Raw genomic sequence first — 23941 nt, 5'->3', positions numbered from 1 at the left:
GGAGGCTGACGTACGCGGCCATCTCCTTTTCAGCTCAAATGGGAACGGATACAATGACATTACTGCCTCCTCGAGACATCCACAGCAGAGAAATGTGTTGTGTGAAGAGAAAAAAATGATAGTGGAAACAGGATTGTTTTTTTCTTCATCAGCAGATAACAGCATTGCAGCATGACAAACTTGAAACTCTGCTTTTTGCCCTGGGCCAAGTTAATTGCATTAATTTTCTCTGACAATTTCACAAAAAAAAAGTGAAGACAAAGTGGGGGGGCACACAACACTGAATGTGTGTTTGTTACAGAAGTGCCCCTGTCATTTTTCAGCAATGATGAAATTAGTACAAAGTGTTCTCTCTGGATATAATCAATCATTACTTTCACTCGGTGCCACCGAATACTGCTGAAACCATACACCCCCCCCACTTGAGGACAAATGCTTCTTGATTGTGTGGCACACTTGTCTATAAATATATCTCAGTGCAGCTCCCTGCAGTATTAGGTTAGAATTTTTTTCCAGAGTAAACATCTGTTTCTGCAAGCCCTGAGACAGGCAAACTGCTGTGCCTCTTGACCGGAAAAGAGCATCGCCTGTTAAAAGAGAGCAGAGCTGTGGTGCCTGTAGCAAAGTGTCTCCACTGGACTGGGACATATGTTGAACTACCAGTGAACAGTCACCATGTGTCCGTTTCGATGACCCCATCTATAAAATCAAAATCATATGCAAAGATTAGGCCTGATGTTTCAAATAGTGGATGCAAGATTCAAGATGTTTTCTGTCTCGGAGTCTTAAAGTATTACAGAATAAAATGTATATATTGGTACTCATACAAACATAAAGAAAAGTAGACAGTAGGCTATTGTGTTTAGTGTTTAAAAACAACAAACTACCATCGGCGTTATCATGGCTTTTCTGGGTCCTTTCATGTTTGTGATGGAGCCAGTGGTGGAACATGGTGCCCTGCTGTGATTTGTAAGGGTCTTTTGACTCTCATTTCCCCAAGCCACGCATACTTGTCAGTCGCTGGGCCTCGTCTCTAGTGCATACAGCCCAGGCCTACCAGAGGAAAATCTGTTCCCAATCGCATTACAGCCATTTCCTATTTGGAATGATGGGACAAGCCCCAACAGAAATAAAATATTTATCATGTTGTATTAACCCCCACCCACCCCCATATACACACTAAAACCCCCATCGCTCCACGTGTTGCCTAGTCTCTGCACTGAATTAATTATCCCATTATACCATAGCTCAGGTGTTTTGTTGTTTGACTGGGCTTATACACACACACACACACACACACACACACACACACGACTGAGTATGGCTTTGGATATTACCACCAAAAGTGAATCTGTCGTAGATCTGTCAGCTCTATGGTTGTGTGTCACACTACATTTATTTTATTTATTTATTTTACCAGGCAAGTCAGTTAAGGACAGGTTCTTATTTACAATGATGGCCTAGGACCAGTGGTTTATAACTGCCTTGTTCAGGGGCAGAACGACTGATTTTTACCTTGTCGGCTCAGGGATTCGATCTTATAACCGGTTACAAGTCCAACGCTCTAACCACTAGGCTACTTGCCGCCCTATGTTATCACTGTCTGGCTAAATAGTGTGTTTCAACCTCTACTCACATGTGCAGGAGTCAACAGACTACACATTTCAGTACATGCGATTAACACAATGTTGGGATGAGCCAGGAAATAACACAATTACTGTTTCTCATACAGTATGTTCACTACCTTCCCAGAACACCGATTGTGTGTAGGGAACAGACTGTTTGTCGCAGAACAAAGCTCGTTGTCTCCCTCTCTCCCTAGGCCTGTCCTCCTGTTCAGACACAAACTTCAAGGGGAAAGTTTGGATTCTCTACTTGTTAAATGCATCTGAATTTCTATTGGATTTCTCAGAGGGAAGACATTTATCTTCCTCTGGAGCTGTTGTCTGTAGTGAGGAGTGGGGAAAGAGGTGCACCCTATGGATGTTTGAATGTACAGTACACACACACACACCTCAGGAATTGTTCGGTTTTATTTTAAATGACCAACCAAAACAATGTACATTCTCCTAATACAGTGACATACTGAAATAGTGTGGATGTTACCAGATAGGGAGGACTTACCTCTGCTGTTCCATGTTCTTATCGTTGTAATACATACCAGGAAACACACCTATACTAATAATCAATTAAACAGTGCTTACGTGAGATCACAGCAGTTTTGGCACATCGTTTTCATGGAGGCAGGTCAAACAAATGTCCTTGTGGGCAAAACAGATGTGAAAGTGTCCAATTATCTCACACAAATGAATGTAAGATTATTCCTAATATTCTCGAAATCAATCTGATGTTCAATCCCTTTTCCTGATCTAATTGGGGAGTTGAGTGTTAGGCCCGGTACATTCAGACGGGTGATAATGGTGCTGGGTGATGCAGTTTAACCTCTAGAGTTCTCCTCTGTGTCCCAATCCCTTCATTTTTAAAGGGCAAAGGAAATTAGCAGCAATGGAAAACAGTCCTTGAAAAAGAACATTTATCTCCTGCTGTTGAGCACAAAATAAAAAGGCGCATCGTCAGGGTGTCTGCTGACCATAATCAGTGAGATGTTAAAGGCAGATTTATGGAGGTAAATATTTTGACTCCTTGACTTCAGAGATAATTCCAGTTTTACAGGCTGGCATTTACACACGTTAGTTCCTTACATTAGGTGAATACGGCACTTAAAACTCCACCATTTAATTATTTGCGCCAGTCTAATAAACAAACTTTATAGCAACCATAAATCAGTCAAACAAAAACACACAGAGAGCGGTTAATCTTACATATTCTATCATAAACCGCAATCTATAAAAAAAAAAGTGTTTTATATGATCATGTGTTTGGCTGAATACCTTAAGTAAATGTAATACAGGTTTCTAACATCATGTATAAATCTTGGTTGCTACATGTTGTTAATTTGATACATTAGGTAATAATTTGCTATAAATAAATGTTTATTAGCTGGCCGATCCTTTCCCGAGTGCTAATGACATCTATTTATGAAGATCCTCAGGAAGATTTCAATTAGCACACAACTTTCCACAGCCACACACCACTTAGTTGGTCAAGCAAAACGAATCTATTCGCTGCACCATAATCTTTACATTGGCTTCCTCTCTTTCCTCTTTTTGCTGAGGGTGTTAGGTTCCTTCTGTAAGTATCCCAAAACACTGCTAGAAAGCAGCAGGGAGAGAGAAGAGCCTAGTGTTGCTTTAGAGGTGCTGTATTTGCTTACGGGATAGGTAGAGAGTCCACAGGCCTGGACATAGTGCATGGGTAGTTCTGAAAGCAAAAATGCTTTATACATGAAAACAACCCATGTTTCTGAACAATTCCCCTCATAATACAGGGAAATGTCTCACCTGTTGGCAACTGTCTGTAATTTGCTACTAATCAGTTTAATTCGAACCTATTAAACCGATAAGTTAACCATTAGCCAAAGCCACTCTTTCCATAGTAATCAATGACATATGAAAAATGGAAGCTGCAAAGCAGGGCGTCCACAAAAGTGGATAACTACCTGAGGCACAAATCCTGCCATTTATTCACTTATTCATTCATTTTATTAAACTAGTCATAGATCAATAAGTAATTAATTTCACTGGCTAAAGGAAAATTGTTCCACGGTGAGCAATCGAAAAGGTAATGTTACTGCAATTTGCAGCTTTTTGTTTTAAAACTTCAGATATGAATCAGGGGGAGGTAGATAGGAGGTACATAAATGCATGGTATGTGAATATTGCCATATTACCAAACATGCACAAAACATTAAATAGTTTAAAATAGAATATAACAAAGATGTTTGGTTAGTTCTGTGTGTGCATGTGTGCCTGAGAGCATATCTGCAGTTCAATATTCATAGTATCTTTGGAAGGTCGAACATTTTAATCTTGAGATAAACCACTGTGCATATCCAGTCATGGACAGACATGAGATCATAATACCTATTCAGTCAAACAAATGACACACACACACACACACACAGATCCTCATGCCAGCATTATTGTCCCTGTCTCCTTCATGGCCAGGCACTCCTCTTCTCTCATTCTAAATGTGTCTCCATTACAAATAGTGGCAGACTGGGGAATGAAGAGGACCCTTTAACCGCTCTGAGATAAAGCACTTATAACCATCTCCAATGAGGACCTCTGTAATGTACCATTAGCATAACACAATAAAAGTGGAGCTTCAGCTATTTTGGCAATCATGGGGCTCCATGGCTCCCTATGTGAAATGGTAACCAATATGCCAGTACATTTTTATTTTTTGGAACCTTTATTTAACTAGGCAAGTCAGTTAAGAAAAAATTATTGTTTACAATGACAGCCTAGGAACAGTGGGTTAACTGCCTTGTTCAGGGGCAGAACAACAGATTTTTACCTTTTCAGCTTGGGGATTCAATCTAGTTACCTTTTGATTACTGGCCCAACGCTCTAACCACCAGGCAACCTGCCGCCACAATTCTTAACCCAACTTAGTTAAGAATTTTACCCAGATTGTGTCCATTGTCATTATTGTCCCTGTCTCCTTCATGGCCAGGCACTCCTCTTCTCTCATTCTAAAATGTGTATAATGTCCAAATCGAACATGTGTTTTTTATGGCATTTTTTTGCATACAATCATGGTGCAGTGCAATGTAGCAATTACAAATTATGCAAGCTGTAAGTTTCTGTTCATATTCCTGTACGTACTCATTTGTGTTCTGCGGTGGTATTTTCTCCAAGTAAAACAGTGCTGAGAGATTCGTTAAGGCAACCATGGAATGAGAAATCACAGCGGAGAGGTGGGAAATCGGATCAGAGACCACAAAATAAGCCAAAGGCTCTCTAGAAAATGATTCCAAAAGCAGCCGTGTGCGAGCCACAGAAATGTTTCTACGGAGAGGATATATTTTAGGGAAAAGGAGTGTGAAATATATGAACACGGGCTGACGTTTTGTTTGTTCCCCCCCAGCAAAATGGAGGACATAGATCGTCCCTTATTGCCTAAAGACCCACAATGCAATTCTAGCCCTTCGGTGGTCACTTAGGGAGTGTGTTGCAGGAGTCACATGGTCAGATGGATCACATCAATTTGCCACAAAACAATATAGCCTCTCCTCCCCCCCTTGTTGTCCTCCCGTGCCTCACATATATGATATGTGGGAAGTGAGAACACAGCCAAATAATGTACGGCCGCCCATGGCCGTGCACTCAAATGGTGCTCCATAGACAGAGGTGATAAATGAATGCATGTCATAGGTCACAACGTCCTGACGCTAGCCAGAGTTCCAGTGGTGCAAGGCATCTAGCACCACTCACTGGTCAGAGTGGAAACAGCAGTTTGGCTACATCAGAGACGAATGCATATGCAGACTGATGGAGGATTGACAGATGGGGAGAGAGGAACAACAGCTCAGTTAAAAAGTGATGTCGGTATTGATTTGTGTGGTGTGATGATGATGGTGATGATGCATGAGTCTTGGTAATAGGAATAGGAATTTCAGAAGAACTGTGGAATGTGGTTTGAGTGATATGATGGTGGTGTGACAGAGCTGCTCTAGCATGTTGTGGCATCATCAGACAGGGTTTGGATCACACAGTCCTCTGGGGCTTCTCCTCTTCACTCTCAAAAATACACACTGACAACGATCACACACAGCCGGACACACACAAACACACAGGTGTGCGCATGCACATACACGCGTTAAAATATAGACAAGCAACCCCACACAAACAAGCATTTACATAGAAAACCAACACACACACACATAACCATCAGATATGAGCTTTTTGTCTTTGTCTGCACTCAATAAGCTTCACACATTGACTCATCAACTCATCAAAGGTGTTGTCAAAACGTATCGCAATGCTGTACATCTCTTTCTGCGTTTCCCTCTCACCATTTCTACCACTCCCTGAGCCCTCCAGGTGAAGAAAAATAAACTATGAAATAATAGCTTAAACTGAGGTATTACTTTAATACTTCCATAGAAATAACCTGATTCCAACATTTTCAAAGGAGCAGGCTCCCTTGCCCGAGGCTAGCGCGTAATGTGTGAGCGAAAGTATATGGCTTGTCACTTCAAATTAGAGAGCAGGCCGTGTGCCTTTGAATGAGAGGCAGCTGTGGTAATAGGAGGTGTAGATATGAGAGTTAATAAAATCATGTGGAAGAAGATGTATATGCAACTTGACCAAGTACAGCGGCGGGGGGGAAATGTGGACCAGAGGAGGCTGGTGGGAGGAGCTATGGGAGGACTGGCATGGAATAAATGGAACAGTATCAGGCGCATCAAGCATTGGGAAACCGCATGTTTGAATCCGTTCCATTACAGTGAGCCAGTACTCCTATAGCTCCTCCCACCAGCCTCCTCTGAGGCGTACATTAGTATGTTCCACTGCAGCACAGGAGGGAACCTGACCTCTAATGGCACCACCCTACACTGTCAGATTGATATGAATAATAAGCAGGTCATGGCATACCGTTATTTGTTTAATATAAAGGGGGTCAGATGGACTGTGTATCTCTGAACTCACACACAATTGTTGTGTGGATGGAGGAGGGGTTGTTATGGTGGTGGAGCACAGATGGCTGTGTGTGTAGGCTACCAAAACACAAACAACCAGCAGCTAAATGTAGGTAAACATCATGCGTGGACAGTAAATCTTGGCAGGTATTGGTTAGGTCTGACTTGCTGTAGATAAATCTTGACATAGGTTTAGACAACAGTAAACATACTGTAGCAACTCACCGCCACACTAAACCAAGGAAGCCCTCAAATAATACAATTTTGGCTCTACAAACAAAGTCATACAGTGGACAAATCACCACCATAAACAGTGTATGATAAAAGCCTGGAAATGTAATTAAAACAATAAATCCAGCCAAGGCATTACTGGACCAACTCACGTCCTCTCTCCTCAGCCCTGTATGAATGTCTCTCTCTAGTGACCACCAGCACGACGTTCAGCCCAGTACACACCGAGACACTACATCACTGGATTGGCTGGACCCTGAGACTAGGCCTTTGTCTGCAGCATGCAAAACCACACACAACTCTCAGATAATTTCATCCATATTTTACCTGAAGCTCAAGGGAAATAGATACACACTGAATGAATATCACATGGAGTAGTCCTGACGTGACCATGCTTTCCAGTCCCTGGACTGCAGGACCACGCATTATTACCAGGGTCGGGGTCAAAACCATTTCAATTCAGGAAGTACACAAATGTTGTATTGATAGTATTGCAGTTAATAACAAATACATTTAACGTGTCCCTCTTATTTCCTCATTTGAAAATCAAAATTATGTTTGTCAAAGAGACAGGCCAGCTGATGTTTGAAATGGAACAACAGTGTTTATCATATAACATGTTCTGGTATCACATTGATATGGGATAGACCTATTTTTCATGTGCAAATATGTGTGACAGTGGTGTACATTTGTAGCTAGCTCTCAAGAACACAAGGGGGCAAACCCAACCGTTGAGTTATCAATTGAACACCACAGCTGGATCAATTAACTGCAATCCCGACGCCTTGTTTTAACATTTAGAAACGTTATTAATCCTCACTTGCAATACAGTTTTGGAATTTAACTTTCATATAAGCGAGAAAGAACCTTTCAAATACAGAATATACACTTACTGAGCGCAGTTTACCAAAGTTGCACCTGGCTACATTCACACACCACCTCGGCTATGACACCCTCTCACCTTGCCTAATAAATCTGACTTTGATACCGATTCTTGGTATACAGTCTGAAACAAAGCACTGCAAAATCGTGGACATTTTCCTTACAAGCCAGAATATTTAAGAAACATATTTGAACTTACTCTACCGGTCGGTTGGTTCTTTAGCTGCTCGAAGTTGACATTTCTATCACATGTACAAAACCATGTAAAAACCTGTTGCCTTCGGTCATGAGCAAACATCTTGATTGCCACACACAGACCTGCATTTTGAAGTCGTTTAAATAATACTTTCCTGTGGATATTTTGTCAAAAAAATGTCAACCAGCTGAAGGACCACGAAAAATCGGCAGAGTAAGTTCAAATATAAGTGTACTCAACATTTGTGACAGACAAAGGGACGTTTAGTTTTTTTGTAAATGTACGTGGCGTTGCCAACCTAATTGAAAGCATCACATCGTGTAATGACTACCTCGCACCTTTCCTTACATTTCCATTGAACCATTCCATTCCACAGTTCCGGCTGGATCACGTGTTTCTCAAAATACATTCGGGTGCAACATTCCTAATCTTGGTAATGTATTTTTTTGGTATGAAAAACCAACTGTATCGCGTGCTAGGTGGAGCTATTTGCGTTCAGACAGAGCATTTGGGCAGGGTCTGCTGTATGGGACATCCAATAATGGCTCAATGAAATGCAATGGAATTGGAGTTATGAGTAAGGGTAACATTGTATGGAAAGCAGTTTTAACATTATATTAATATCATTGTTATATTAATAATTTTATTTTTTCTTTCAATATTTGAATTTCAAATGTTTATATTGATAATAGATTTATCAACACTTAACTTTTTGTTTCAAATATTTCAAGTTATTGATATCGATAATTCAATTGTTTTATATTAAAAAAACTATTACTGATATATGATAATTACACTATTTTATGTCAATAATTGTTGAATGCCGTATATATTAGCATTTTTGGCATTATTAAAACTGAAAACCAATCAGCTTCAAGAGCCTTGAATCGCAATGAAGTAATGCATGAATTATCAGTTCACCTGTGTCTTCCTGTCTATCTGTCAGTGGGAGCAGAGAACCTATCAGGAGCATGCAAATGTAATCACGCCCCCATGAACGTCATTATTGTATGTTTGTTTATATAAAAACATTTATTATACAACATTTTAGTTATTGATATCGATAATTGAATTTGATGTAAAAAAAATATATATATGTATATTTTAAAAACAGCTTTCCATAAACTGTTTGCATTTCGTCCCTAGGATTTTAAAGTCGCTTTCCTCTTGTTTGGTGTTTCATGGTGGTGTGTAAACAATGTCATGGTGGTCAAGTTATACAGAGAGATAAATGAAGGATATGTTATATATTTTAATGGGCTACTATTGGTTGTGGGATGGTTTCCTAAAGTCAGTCCTGGTGCAATTGAACAAGCTTTTCAATGTCATTTAACAAGCACTAGATGGCAGTATTTGATTTACACAAACTGGTGGGATGAGTGGTGAATATAAATTGAAGAAGAGCAAGTCTTAGATTTAAAATATATTTGGAAGATAAATTAAGGTCATTATGCACTACAAAGCACATTGAATTTTAGCTTCTCAGTGACAGAGCTGCACCTGCACTTTACCTCCGTTTGATATGCGTTTATATTTTGGGCTTGATTGCATTATACTAAGGCATATTACTAGTGAATTCACCCATATTACATACTCATAAACCAATGCTGTGCAGTAACTGTTCAGTGGATTTTTTGTGGGACTCTGATTCTGTCTCAAATTACGACAGATTCCATCTTGGTCACCTGACCAGTTCGGCTGGAGTCACGTGATCAGTGCTCCATCCTCGCCATTTTACAGTGTGAGAGACAGAGGCCACCTTTATTGATAAAGGATAAAGCATATTTTTTGTATTTTGTTCTGAGGCCAAAGATCTTTCAGATTTGCCGGTTCAGTAAGTACTTAGCTAACTGACACATACAAGTCGCATGACCCTTTGCTTTGGTATTTATTAAACAAGAAGCACATTGAATAGCTAGATATATTTTACAGTGCGTTGGGTGAGAGACTCGTGTGCTACTGCTAGCTTAGCTTATAGTCAAGCGGTTGGCTTGTTGTCATGTGCAGTGCATGTCCTGCCCCTTTTTCCAGATAAATAATGCATGTCTCTAGCGTTGGACTCCATGTTCTCGACACAGCTGCGCGATTGTTGTGGCTATGGAACATGCCATTTTGCTAGCTAAGTTAGCTAGCTATAATCTTTTAAAGATCATTATTTTGCTTTCGTGAGCTAGCCAGAGGCAGAGGCAGAGTCAACCCACCACGCCTGAATTAAATGTTATTATTAGACGGTTCTGTCAGAGGGCAGTCCTCCTAGTCATGCACACATATCGATGTCCCTGTTCAACTAGTTAGCTAGTTACTAAGCCAAAGTGGTCTGCTAACAAGTTGGCTACCAAACCCTAGCAAAAACCTTATTTGAATGTCTTTGATTTGAACATTCCCTTAATATACTGCAGTTTGTGGATTGCACGAGCAACTATTTGCCTACCCAATGTCTTTGTCACTTTTGCAGAAGGAGCACTAGGTAGTAACGTTACAGTACTGCAGAAGGTTCAGAGATATTTAGGCCTAGGCTATTCCTTAAAAGCAGAACCCAAAGAAAAGGGAACCTGGATTGCGGTCAAAGGGGAAAGTGTGGTACCAATTGCAGACATTATGTGCTTAAACCACAGGAATGTCTTCCTCTGTGACACTGGAAAATAACCCTGCATCCTTATTCAATTATCATTGATCCGCTTGACTGAATTACCACAGCGTTTTCTATCAACTAGAATACTTGGATGGTAAAACAAAATAACTCTGATTGGGACTTTCCAAGTTCAGTACTGTACTCTGGGACCCCTGCTGTGTTTTGCACACTGCCAAAAACAGTACCACAACAGGTTTCTTTTTCAGTGTAAGCCTAAACACATGTGTTTGTGTGTGACTAAGATGGAAAGAAGAACATTTGCAAAGATAGCAATACGATATCTGCAGGAGACACATTAACAGAGTTTACGAGCCATGATCATATTTCTGTGCTATGCATGCAAAGCTGATTGTGGTAGTTTTAACAGTCTTGTTTTGCTTTCTACAGGCATGGAGGACAGCAGTGGAGTTGCCATCTTGGTCCCCCACTCTAGAGGCCAACGGGAGTCTGTCTTCCTCCCTGAAAGGGTGGAAACGCCCCCAGGTACCCTGATGGAGCCTAGGGATGATGACCAGGGGCAGCAGCAGAAACAGGCTGCAGACTCCCTCATCGAGGTGATCGAGAAGCTCAGCAAGATCGTGGAGAAGCGCCCGCGTCGATTCACCCTGGCTGGGAAGAAGAGAGCCCTCATGTCCTGTGCCTCCGTCAGAGTCCCAGAGATCAGGGAGGGCAGTGGTGGGTCCTCCCCCTGCAAGAGAGCCCGGGAGTTGGAGGAAGAGGTGAAAGATCAGAAAATCCAGCCAGACAACAGTGCACCCGCTGGCAGCAGTAGGACCATCACCTGTTACCAGTGCAGCCTGTGTCGGTTCCTGTCCCCGACCTTGAGCCTGCTGAAGGAGCATCTGCGGCAGCACGATGAGCAGCACAGTGACCTCATCCTCATGTGTTCTGAGTGTCGCTTCACCTCCAGCCACCAAGAGGAGCTAGAGGCCCATGTCAGGCTCCACTTTGACTGCAGCAACTCTAACAAGAACCCTGTATCCAGCCAGCAGGCCAGCGAGGGAAATGAGGGGTTAGGGATGGGGGGTAGTGTGAAGGAGGCTGTGTTCAAAACTGCCATGGACTGTGCTGAGGACACCCCTGCTAAGAAGAAGTGGTACAGCTATGAGGAGTATGGGATGTACCGCTGCCTGATCTGCAGCTATGTGTGTGGACAGCAGCGAATGTTAAAGACCCATGCATGGAAGCACGCAGGTCTGGTGGACTGCTCTTACCCTATCTTTGAGGACGAGGCAGTGGCACCAGCACCTCCTGTAGTTCCTCCTGCAGAAGAAGCCATAGTAGTCCTCACACCGGTCCCAGAGAAATCTCAGAACCTCAACAAGATGTCCACATTCCAGATCAACCTCTGTGCCCCTGTGGCGGAATGTGGGAATGAGGCCGTGACAGAACCGATCACAGAGGAGAGCCCAGTGGAGGGGCCATATCCCTCTAAAGACCCTGTCACTGAGGAACCAATGTTGGAGGTACAGGTGACCACAGAAACTGAGGTGGAACCTATGCAGGGCTGTTGTCATATTACCAGTACAAAAGACAGCCTCCTGTCGTCAGCCCAGAAGATCATCAGCTGCAGCCCCAACAGTGCAGACCATGTCAATGTCATAGTGGAACGACTGCCCTGCGCAGAGGAACCTGTGGCCACCCAGCCCCTCCCCATCCTCCCCAGCCCAGAGGTGGGCAGAGACAAGAGCCTGCTGGCTGCAGAGGAGGCGCACCATGTGGAGAACCAGCCAATGTTTGTTGACAAGGATGGGCAGCAGGAGGTGGTGATTGGCTGGAGCAACAGTGAGAGGCAGCAGACCACTACGGACCCTCCACGTGACGAGAACGCTCCCCCAGCCCGCAGGAGGACCCACTCTGAGTCTCTGAGGCTTCACTCCCTGGCCGCTGAAGCCCTGGTGACCATGCCCATGAGGACCGCGGAGCACATCAGGAGCATCGTGGGTCAGGGCTCCCAGAGCCCTGACACGGGCCAGTGGCTCCTGGAGATGGCCACGGCTGCAGCAGTAGCAGCCGACAGAGTCCCTGCAGCAGTAGAGGAGCTGACCGGCATGGGCAATGTGGGGGCAGCGCTGGTAGACCTGGAGTTGCAGGGGTCCAGAGAGGACGGGCTGGCCGAGGGCCCCACCAAGGCTGGCATCAGCCTGTCCCTGCTGACGGTCATAGAGAGGCTAAAGGAGCGCTCGGACCAGAATGCCACGGACGAGGACATCCTGAAGGAGCTCCAGGACAATGCCCAGAGCCAGCACGCTGGGGAGGTCAGCGCCTGTGGAGGGGGGGACCCGGATAACCCTGGTGGGGGTCTGGTGGACTACATCCCTGGCAGCGAGAGGCCCTACCACTGTCGCCTGTGTCGCTACAGTAGTGGGAACAAGGGCTACATCAAGCAGCACCTGCGAGTACACCGCCAGAGACAGCCCTATCAGTGTCCCATCTGTGAACACATTGCCCTGGACAGCAAAGATCTAGAGAGCCACATGATCAACCACTGCAAGACCAGGATGTACCACTGCAAGGAGTGTACTGAGGCCTTTTATTACAAAGTGAGTAGAAAGACTGAAGAGAGAGAAATTAGGACAGACTGTGTGCCTCAATGTCACTGATAAGAGATTTATTATTGAAGTGGCGCCTCCTCTAGGAGAGAATATTGCTCTTGAGTTTTGTTTCTCGATGACCCAAATTACGGTCATAAAGATAAGATGAGATGAACTGATTGTAGAAGTGAGAGTTGAGATGGATTTTTTTTCTGCAGCATAGTGCTGGTTGGTGCAGTGCAGCAGGGGAAGTTTAGTTTGATTCAGGGAGTAGAGAACGAGCCTATTGATTTCATTACTTTCATGAGACGCCTCGCCCGTTTCTGCAGACCTCATTAAGTCCATCATAGAATTCTGTGGGGTTTTGAACTCCATAGATATCGGATATCTTTTTTATTTTTGTTAGGAGAGGTGAGGGTAGCCTGTGTGCTTTATGTTCAGCCCTAGAAGATCTCATTAAGTTTTTACTTGTGTTCTTTTATCACTGACGCTTTCCACAGAGTCAGCTGAGGAACCACGAGACAGACCAGCACGGTTTGGGCGACACCGGCGCAACACTAACCCCTGTCACTGACACCACGGCCACCGCGGAGGGATCTGTAAAGATGACAGACGATGGTGAGGAAATGTGTCAAATGTGTTTTCCCAATGGAAAGAAGTGGAGAGCGCTCGACCAACGCGAGTCGAGATGCAACCCCAAAAAAAAAAAAACGTTTTATTAATTGGAAAAGTGAAAGGGGCGATGCTCGCTCACCGTTAAAAATGTGTTTTATTTTGGCAACTATTAAAAGCTTGATATTTTGGCCTTCATCAATGTCCTTTTTCTGAACCGTCAAGCCTTTAATAAAAAAAACATGTTTAAAAAAAGCTCGAATAAAATGTTTTTAATGGTGAGCGTTGCACCACGTGCATTTTCCAACTTGACCAGTCTTTTTACCTTTAATCAAAGATTTGTCACCAACTATCCTCTCCACTACCCGTTTTGGGTGTTTCATTTTATCGCTACCGCATTCTTTGTCCACAGTATTTAATGTGTACTTTTGTTCCACTCTCCAGACTCCATCAGTTCGCAGAAGGTGTACAAATGTGACGTGTGTGATTACACCAGCTCCACTTACGTTGGAGTTCGGAACCACCGGAGGATCCATAACTCTGACAAGCCTTACAGGTTGGTGCTGGGTGTCTACTGTCTGTGTGTTTTTAATAAGGTCAATAGGATTCGTCATGATTGCAGTCTGGATTCCTTAGGACTTGACATTCAAGTAAATTTGCCAGTGCCAACTAAGAGCTACTGGCCTGAATTGGGGGAAATAATACTGGCCCGGGCCAATATCTCACAGGATAGTTGATGATGCGTGCATAATTACAATATCAGGTGTTTTTTTTTATTTTTATCTTTAACTTGTGGGATGAGCAAGCTAGCCTATAATAACCCACCCTCCATACACACATAATACAATTTGAACTTGGCAATATCATATTCACATTGATTGTTTTGAGGGAAAATATAAGACCTTTGCTCAAGAAGGCTACAGTTGTAGGGCCATATAAAATCTGTTTAATATTTTGCTTAATTCCGTTTTTGTTTTTCCAGGTTTCTGAATTTGTTCAGGTTTTCACTCTCAAAATCACACTTCTTTTTTTTTTTAATTGAAAAAAACAAACAATTCAATGTTCTAATTCCACAACAATGATTTAAATCACATCAGTAGACAATCTTTTAGTTCTGGTAAATATTTTGGCGAGGGTGTTAGGCATTGTTTGCCTAGTGGCATTTCTGTACTGTACAATATAGGGTTTGAAAAACCAATGCCCTCCCGATTGATACTAATCATCATCATTTTTTTGTGATGACTGAATTGCGCAGCGCAAAGATTCAACTGAGACTTTGGACCGTGTCTGCATACCCATTGTTGCTTTAGTTAGCATTCACAGGTCTTACCTAAACGTCTTACCTACCGGCATCGTTCTTCTGTGACGTACTCTTGCTGCCCGACAGATGATGCCGCTCAAACTAGGCGAGGTTAATTTTAGTCATCCAGAAATTCACCGCTTTCCATGTTTCCGATGACACGATCCTATTGCTCACTCAAACCCATTAATAAAATAGAATGTCAATGTTATGATGCAGCTCTCCAGCAGGGGGCAGTGAGTGTTAGGTAAAGATGAACATTGGCCGCAGTCTACAGCTGGAGTATTTCTCACACCCGTGTAAGCGGATCGGCCCTGTACTCGAGGCGCCGTCAGATGTCTGGGGGTGACACATCTAGTTTGTTTTGATGTTTTCCCACTATAGACCCTCAATAGAGCTCTTTCATACAAGGGAGTGCAGTCTTTCTACCCTTATGCTTTGGTATCCTTGACACACTTCAGACCGTTCCACAGAGAAGCGCACGCCTTTTAACTAAGGCCATCTTATCCATTTGAGCCACACAGTGTATCGCATCTCTGAACGTTTTGCTTCCAGTTACACTTTGAGCTTCGCAACAAAATAGCCGCCAAGGCAACAATGTGGCCCTCCAGGCTTTTCCTGCTGTACCAGCCGAAACAGAAGAGTAAGCCGAGCTTAAACAGCCGAGCACAACACAAACTGTCAAACAACAGTCCTGTACAGAGATATTCCCTCCAACTCTGGCCCACTCTCTGGTACTATAGGTGCTGCAGCTGTGACTTTGCCACGACCAACATGAACAGCCTGAAGAGCCACATGAGGAGACATCCCCAGGAGCACCAGGCTGTCCAGCTACTGGAGCAGTACAGGTGAGGGATCAGCTTGTGGAGAGGTACAGGTACAGGACCGGCTCAGGGTCATAGAGGGAAGAGCTGGGCAGGGGAGTGGGAGAGGTGGAGAAAGTAAGCCAATGTGCTTCGAAAGAGTGTGGGGATGGCGGAAAAGGCTGAAGTGTAAGAAGAACCCATCGACCATCAGAAAGAACTCCTACTGAACTCTCCTTTTAGTGTCGATATGGAGGATGTCTGGGTATGTAGAGTTGGCTGGAGCATAATGTAGAGCAGTACAGATAAGCAGTATCAGAGCATGTGTGCCACTAGGTCTTTCCCTGCGGAGTCTTTAGTGCAGCTGATCCCTTTTGATATAATGGAGTTGAGGGGATTAAAGTGAACCCCGAGTAGCATATTAAATCAGCTGCTTCTGCTGCAGACTTGAGCCCTTTCCTTTCTCCGTCTTCCCCACTCTCACTTACTCCTTTTGGTTTTTCAGGTGTTCACTGTGTGGCTATGTGTGCAGTCACCCTCCGTCCCTCAAGTCTCACATGTGGAAGCACGCTGGCGATCAGAACTACAACTACGAGCAGGTGAACAAAGCCATCAACGAGGCCATCTCCCAGAGCGGCCGGTGAGTAGGGGGTGATGGGGATTGGAGTTTTAATGGTCAGACTGAAGCCTGTGTTTGGGTCCCAGTGAACAGGGATGTGTAGGGTCATGTCTTTGTCTTGATGGTGAACCTGCTCTCTCTCCCTGGCTGTAGTTCCCCCAGTGCCCCGCAGAAGGTTCCTGCAGTGGCAGAGCAGTCAGGTGTGGTGCAGGGTGGGAAGGAGGACCCAGCCCCTCTAGCAGGAATCCCTGTGGACAGTGTGGGAGCTGGCTCAGGGGCATCAACAGAGCTCATCCAGTGGTCCTCCAGAGAGCCTGCCCCCCAGAGTGAAACCCCCCAGCACAGCCCCCTCGGGATGGAGGGGGTCCAGTCCCGGGCCGGCATGGAGTATTGTGTGCTGCTGTTCTGCTGCTGTATCTGTGGCTTTGAGTCTACCAGCAAGGAGAGACTGATGGAGCACATGAAGGAACATGAGGGAGACATCATCAGCATCATCCTGAACAAGGAGCAGCAGCAAGGAGCAGCCCAACCAGCAGAGGGCAGCACAGCACAGTGAGACAGCATTTAACCCCATACCCCAACAGAGAGCCAGGAACCTACCCCCTCACTCAGACTGACTTAAGTCTGACCTAACAGGGAAGTACTGTACCTTGCATCTTGTTTTCTGGTTCTTAATTTCATGTACTTAACAGAAGGTTACAAAAAGTGTCTCTGTTGGAGCTCAGACATATAGAAAATTGGAAAATTCCAATTTCAAGGATTTGCAGTAAAATGTTATACCTGAACAAGTTCAGACACGTTTAATACCTCAGCAAACAGACATTTCCGTATTTACAAATGGAGCTCAGTCCATTTTACTCAGCAAACATATATTGACCACATGGCAGCTTTTCTATACAAATATTTTAATATAATTTAATATATTTAATCCTTCACATTTATAGTTTATCTGTGGCACCTGCACTAGGCTGTACAGAGATGCCATCTACTTGCATGTTGTTTTTCATCATAGCTATATTTATATTTTAATATGGGTTAATACAACCTGGTCTCAGAGCATTTCGTATTATTCTGTACGTAAATCTGAGACAATCGATATTGTACATTTTGCAAATTCTTAACAGCTGTTAGCCACCTAGCGATAATTCGTAACATAGCATATATTTAGCAAATTTCATAACATATTGTATGTTTTGCAAATTCGTAACATAAAATATGAATTGTAATTCGTAACATATCATACGAAATGGATGGTGGACTTCCACAAATTAATACATACCATGAGAAACGTAACCTATCATACTAATTTGAGTGTCCTGGATTTACCTTTTACTATGTTACGTCTAGCCTATGAGACCAGGCTGGTTAATAATATGTATCAATGTAGGCGTGTTGGTTTCCGTTATGTCGAAGCGAAGGAGATGCCTTGTTTTGTTCAATGCACTGTTTGATGCTATTTTGACCTATTGGACCTCTGGAAAGTTATGGTAATGATGGGTCACTTGAGGGTGGTTTCCTAAAGCTGTAGGATAGATAGGCTGGCACAAGTTGTTGTTTTACCAGAAAAACACCACAGCATCAAGGGCTCTTGAGGCAGAAATATGTTTGGGCGGAATCTTTAAGCTACGATCAGTCTATTATGGTGCATATTAGTGGTCGCGCTCGACCCGGGTGTAACGGTGGCGAGATGGTAAATGGACATCCATTGAACTTTGATTGCGGCCAACACCCAACTGTGTTTAGCTTAGGCTACTTATAGTTACTTTAGTGAAAGTATTACTGTTCTGGTTACGATCATCTTTTCTAGATTCATGTTTTAGTTAAATAATTTCCAAGTTTATCACTTGAATATGTTAAGCAATTTCCAAAGTTTCTCCATATAGGCCTAGCACTTGTAGATAATGGATAGATGGAGTGATTGACATCCGAGCACAGAGCGGTGTGCTAGTATACTAAACCTTTGCGAGAACAAAGGAATAGCAGGTTCAATAGCAGGTTCATTAGTAGCCTGTCTCTAATCTGTGCTGTATTGACCAATAGCAGAGGTTGATATATGACCAGCTTTTCAAGTGATAGGCCTATAGGCCTACTGTAGACTGACATTGAATATGGTGTTTTCCGTTTGACTGCCTCTGCTAAAGTGTTTCCGAACTTCACTCACCTTTCCGTTTAGTTTCACACTAAACATGCTTGGTATGCAGAGTGGCGACATGGAAATAATTGCCATGCCCTTACTGTTTTTACATAGACAGATGGGTGTAGGAAATGATGATCAAATTAAATATCCATCATTCATGGGATTTCCCGGATTTGCGTTTGTGTCGCTCAATGTATCAAATAAATGTAATCATTATCTTCTGCACGCTGAAATTCTCATTATAAGCGGCAGATTATTATTGTCTCACGTTCATTTACAATTCAAAGTACTAATGTTAGGAAGACCGTGACGGTCTGCATTTAAACCGCACTTAATTCCCCCACCCCACATTTACATAGTTTGCATTTTAATGAGTGGTTGGGTGAATTAAAGCAAGCGACAACCAGGGAGAACCTCATGCTGATCATAGATTATACGTGGCAGAACGTGGCCTATCAAGGTTTATGGCCGCCGCTTTTTGTATGATTCTATTTGTTATTTGTGGACGTACTGTAGCGCAGCTTCTTGCTGTGTCTTTCTGGGGGCCTAATGATCTTCTTACCTATGCAGACCATGAGACAGAGGGGATACAGTGGGGGAAAGGGAACTGACTATGGGCCTAAATGAATTGATTTGGTGGTTTTGGGTCAGATGTGCAAATAGTTTTGGATAGATCTGACATCATATTTCTTGTGGGAAAGCTTCAGGTTATTTTAATGTTCATTTTGCCCCATGCGGAGTTGGCTAAATGTGTCATTTCGTGAAGGCAATTTGTTATTTCTGTAGAGCTTATCTTTTGTTTGTTGGTTCAGTATTTACATTGTCACATGTAGGAAATTGAAACCTTAGATCCAGGACGAAGTCTCTTTGTTTTTATGTGTCGAGTGTGAAAAACAAACCAGAGAGCCTGGAACCTACTACCAGACCCCGTTCGAACGCACTTAAATATTTTTGTCTTGCCCGTTCACCCTCTGAATGGCACACATACAATCCATGACTGAATTGTTCTAATACATTTGTTCAGTAGCTTATGTCCGGTCTGCTGGCAAGATTGTATACTCAAGTAGGTATACTACCATGCTTGTTTATCTCCTATACTCCTTGTTATTTGTCTATTCGAGTCGGGAAATGTTAGATTTCAGATGGAGACGCATCCGTGTGAGTCTACCACTCTGTCTCCCCCCGGCTTTCATTTCAGAAATTAGGCTATGAACTGACATGAGAACCTGGATGGGAGAGGAAAGTTCTTTATAGGGTATGTGACATCTGATGTGGATGATTTGGACATGTTCTTAGTTTGACTAACCAAATCTAATCCCCAGCTCCCTACTCATTCAACTGCAGGGTGCCATGTGATGGGTAACCGTCAAATAGATTGTGAATTTTCAAAGACATTTTACTGTGATATTAATGATCATCCTGTCAACGTTTGTGCCTTTTTGATTTGAGTCTCTTGTAGTCATTCGATAGCTATTTGTTATAGGCTATGTCTGCCCGTGGGTGCTGTTGTGCGCCCATCTGTTCAGAATGATGTTCCCAGGAGGTCTTGGGTGTTACTCAGTCAAAGCTGAATAGCCTCTGTAACACCTCCCCTTTCTCTGTGACGTATCCAATCACTTGGTACTGTAATTTCCCACTTGGGTGCACGCTGGTTGGATCAATGTTGTTTCCACATCATTTCTTAAAATGACATTGAACCAACGTGGAATAGATGTTGAATTGATGTCTGTGCCCAGTGGGATGGGTCTGTACATAAATAGTTGAAATACTGTAGTATTGCAAACTGACTTTTTTATAATCTATTTTTAAATATATTGTAAAGAAAAAACACTAAGTCCATTTAAAAAAAAAAAAAATTAATAAACAAATTTGCTAACAATTTGGAAAATGGCTGTGCTTTTTAATTGACTGTAATGTATTTGAGGGGAGTGTTTGAGTTTTACACTGAGCTGCATGCATTTCATGCCAAAGGAGAAAATGTGATATCTCACTTACGCTGTTCAGTGCTTACCGTGTTTCAAGTTCAGTGTAATGTGTGGACACAGGATTCACTCCGTTAGGCCACACAGAGCGATGCTTGCTATCTATTTATTTTGGTCATCATAGACAATATTATGTCATGACTCAGCCAGTGTATTTTTTTGTAATAAATACTTTGTGGATAAACTGTGTTTTTATTGAACTAGTGTATGGGTCGTTATGATATGATTTGAATCACTTTTTGACTGCACCCCTTTTTTGATTTGAACTAAACCTTCCATACATAGAACACCCTCAATTCGTCAGGGCATTGGACTCTACAAAATTTCAAGTGGGTTCCACAGGGATGCTGGCCCATGTTGACTCCAATGCTTCCCACAGTTGTCAAGTTGACTGGATGTCCTTTCTAAACTGAAAAACCCAGCAGTGTTTCAGTTTTGTAGAAAAAAACAGCAGGTATTCTACTTCATCAGAGGTGTTTGTTTTGTCCTCACCATTGGTTTTGACACCGCGTACTCCTGAATACAGGGTGGGTGTCATGCTTTGGCTGATGGATACTAAAAATGTGAAATAAAATGTCACCTTTCGAAATGATATCACAAAGCTGGTTGGAGGTCAGATAATGTTGACTCGAGTGAGAGTATCAATTGTTTAAATTAAACTGTCAATCTTCCTTGGAGACCTGTTGACATAATAGAAATATAGATAATAATAGAATACGCATTTCCTTTCAAGTTGACATTTGACGGTGGGTGGACCAGCAGCTATCTTTCTGGTAATAATTGGAAGTTTATATTTCAGTTACAATTTCAACAATACCTGCTAAATTGGAGTGGTCTGAAGGAATATGTCCAACCAATTGAATTTACCACAGATGGACTCCAATCAAGTTGTAGAAAGATCTCAAGGATGTTCAATGGAAACAGGATGCACCTGAGCTCAATTTTGAGTGTCTCATAGCAAAGGGGCTGAATACTCATGCAGGAGGAGGTGTGATGTGTGGGGGTGCTTTCCTGGTGACACTGTCGGGGATTTATTTGGAATTCAAGGCACACTTAACCAGCATGGCTACCACAGCATTCTGCAGCGATATGCCATCCCATCTGGTTTGCTCTTAGTGTGACGACCATTTGTTTTTCAACAGGACAATGAACCAACATACCTCCAGGCTGTGTAAGACCTATTTGACAAAGGAGATTGATGGACTACTGCATCAGATTACCTGGCCTCCATAATCACCCGACCTCAACCCAATTGACATGGTTTGGGATGAGTTGGACCGCAGAGTGAAGAAAAAGCAGCCAAAAACTCATTCAAGACTTTTGGAAATGCATTCCAGGTGAAGATGGTTGAGAGAATGCCAAGAGTGTGCAAAGCTGTCATCAATGTTGCAAAGGGTGGCTACTTTGAAGAATAATTTGTTTGACACTTTTGTGGTGACTACATGATTCCATATGTGATATTTCATAGTGTTGATGTCTTCACTATTATTCTACAATGTAGAAAATACAAAAAAATAAAGAAAAACCCTTGAATGAGTAGGCGTACAAACTTTTGACTGGCACTGTATATAAACTCTTCAAAAAAGAAACGTCCCTTTTTCAGGACCCTTTCTTTCAAAGCTAATTTGTAAAAATCCAAATAACTTCACAGATCTTCATTGTAAAGGGTTTAAACTCGGTTTCCCATGCTTGTTCAATGAACCATAAACAATTAATGAACATGCACCTGTGGAACGATCGTTAAGACACTAACAGCTTACCAGATGGTAGGCAATTAAGGTCACAGTTATGAAAACGTAGGACACTAAGGTCTTTCTACTGACTCTGAAAAACACCAAAAGAAAGATGCCCAAGGTCGCTGCTCATCTGCGTGAACGTGCCTTAGACATGCTGCAAGGAGGCATGAGGACTGCAGATGTGACCAGGGCAATAAATGGCAATGTCTGTACTGTGAGAGGCCTAAGACAGCACTACAGGGAGACAGGATGGACAGCTGATCGTCCTCGCAGTGGCAGACCACATGTAACAACACCTGTACAGGATCGGTACATCCAAACATCACACCTGCGGGACAGGTACAGGATGGCAACAACTGCCCGAGTTACACCAGGAACGCACAATTCCTCCATCAGTGCTCAGACTGTCCGCACTAGGCTGAGAGGCTGGACTGAGGGCTTCTAGGCCTGTTGTAAGGCAGGTCCTCATCAGACATCACCAGCAACAACATCACCTATGGGAACAAACCCACTGTCAGTGATGGTCTGATTTGCGCTCATCATCGAAGGAATGAGCGTTATACTGAGGCCTGTACTCTGGAGCGGGATCGATTTGGAGGTGGCGAGTCCGTCATGGTCTGGGGCGGTGTGTCACAGCATCATTAGACTGAGCTTGTTGTCATTGCAGGCAATCTCAATGCTGTGCGTTACAGGGAAGACAGCCTCCTCCCTCATGTGGTACCCTTCCTGACATAAGCATGACAATGCCTCCAGCCATACTGCTCGTTCTGTGCGTGATTTCCTGCAAGACAGGAACGCCAGTGTTCTGCCATGGCCAACGAAGAGTCCGGATCTCAATCCCATTGAGCACGTCTGGGACCTGTTGGATCGGAGGGTGAGGGCTAAGGCCATTCCACCCAGAAATGTCCGGGAACTTGCAGGTGCCGTGGCGGAAGAGCGGGGTAACATCTCACAGCAAGAACTGGCAAATCTGGTGCAGTCCATGAGGAGGAGATGCACTGCAGTGCTTGATGTTGCTGGTGGCCACACCAGATACTGACTGTTACTTTTGATTTTGACCTCCCCTTGTTCAGGGACACATCCCATTTCTGTTAGTCACATGTCTGTGGAACTTGTTCAGTTTATGTCTCAGTTGTTGAATCTTGTTATGTTCATACAAATATTTCCACATGTTAAGTTTGCTGAAAATAAACGCAGTTCACAGTGACGTTTCTTTTTTTGTAGAGTTTATATACAGTATATATATATATATTACTTAAGGTCCAATGATGCAGCCGTTTTTATCTCAATATCTAATCATTTCTGAGTAACAATTAACTACCTTACTGTAATTGTTTTCAATTCAAATGGTCCAAAAAATAAAATAATAGCTTCTTAGCAAAGAGCAATTTCCCAAACAATAATTTTGCTATGACTATCTGGGAGTGGTCTGAGTGGGGAGGGGAAAACTGAAAACTAGCTGTTATAGTCAGAGAGATGTGTAACTCTTATTGGTCTATTAACCCATTTTTACTGCCTGATGATCTCAAAGCTCAATCCCCCCAAAACAGGCTGAAATTTCAAGCAGTCTTTTCAAACAACTCTTACATTAAATTGGCATAATCCACATTTTCACAATTCCACAGTATTATTCCAACCTTATAGTGTGGAAATATATTTTTATAAACAGAGAATTACGTTTTTGACTGCACTGGGCCTTTATAAAAAATATTTTTTAAAGAAATTATTAA

General features: G+C 42.9%; 1 protein-coding gene across 1 annotated transcript; it reads left to right on the top strand.

Moving 5' to 3' along the window:
* Positions 1-9578: 9578 nt before the first annotated feature.
* Positions 9579-20659, top strand: LOC118372183 (zinc finger protein 507-like). Its single transcript, XM_035757977.1, has 7 exons — positions 9579-9690; positions 10876-13031; positions 13523-13640; positions 14079-14190; positions 15678-15782; positions 16243-16377; positions 16510-20659. Exons 2-7 carry the CDS (start codon positions 10878-10880, stop codon positions 16910-16912), a joined length of 3027 nt encoding a protein of 1008 aa, XP_035613870.1. The 5' UTR covers positions 9579-9690; positions 10876-10877; the 3' UTR covers positions 16913-20659.
* Positions 20660-23941: the final 3282 nt, after the last annotated feature.

This window comes from Oncorhynchus keta, chromosome 14, assembly GCF_023373465.1.
Source record: "Oncorhynchus keta strain PuntledgeMale-10-30-2019 chromosome 14, Oket_V2, whole genome shotgun sequence".
In the NCBI taxonomy this organism is placed as follows: Eukaryota; Metazoa; Chordata; class Actinopteri; order Salmoniformes; family Salmonidae; genus Oncorhynchus; species Oncorhynchus keta.
This window is presented reverse-complemented; position numbering and strand designations above follow the sequence as displayed.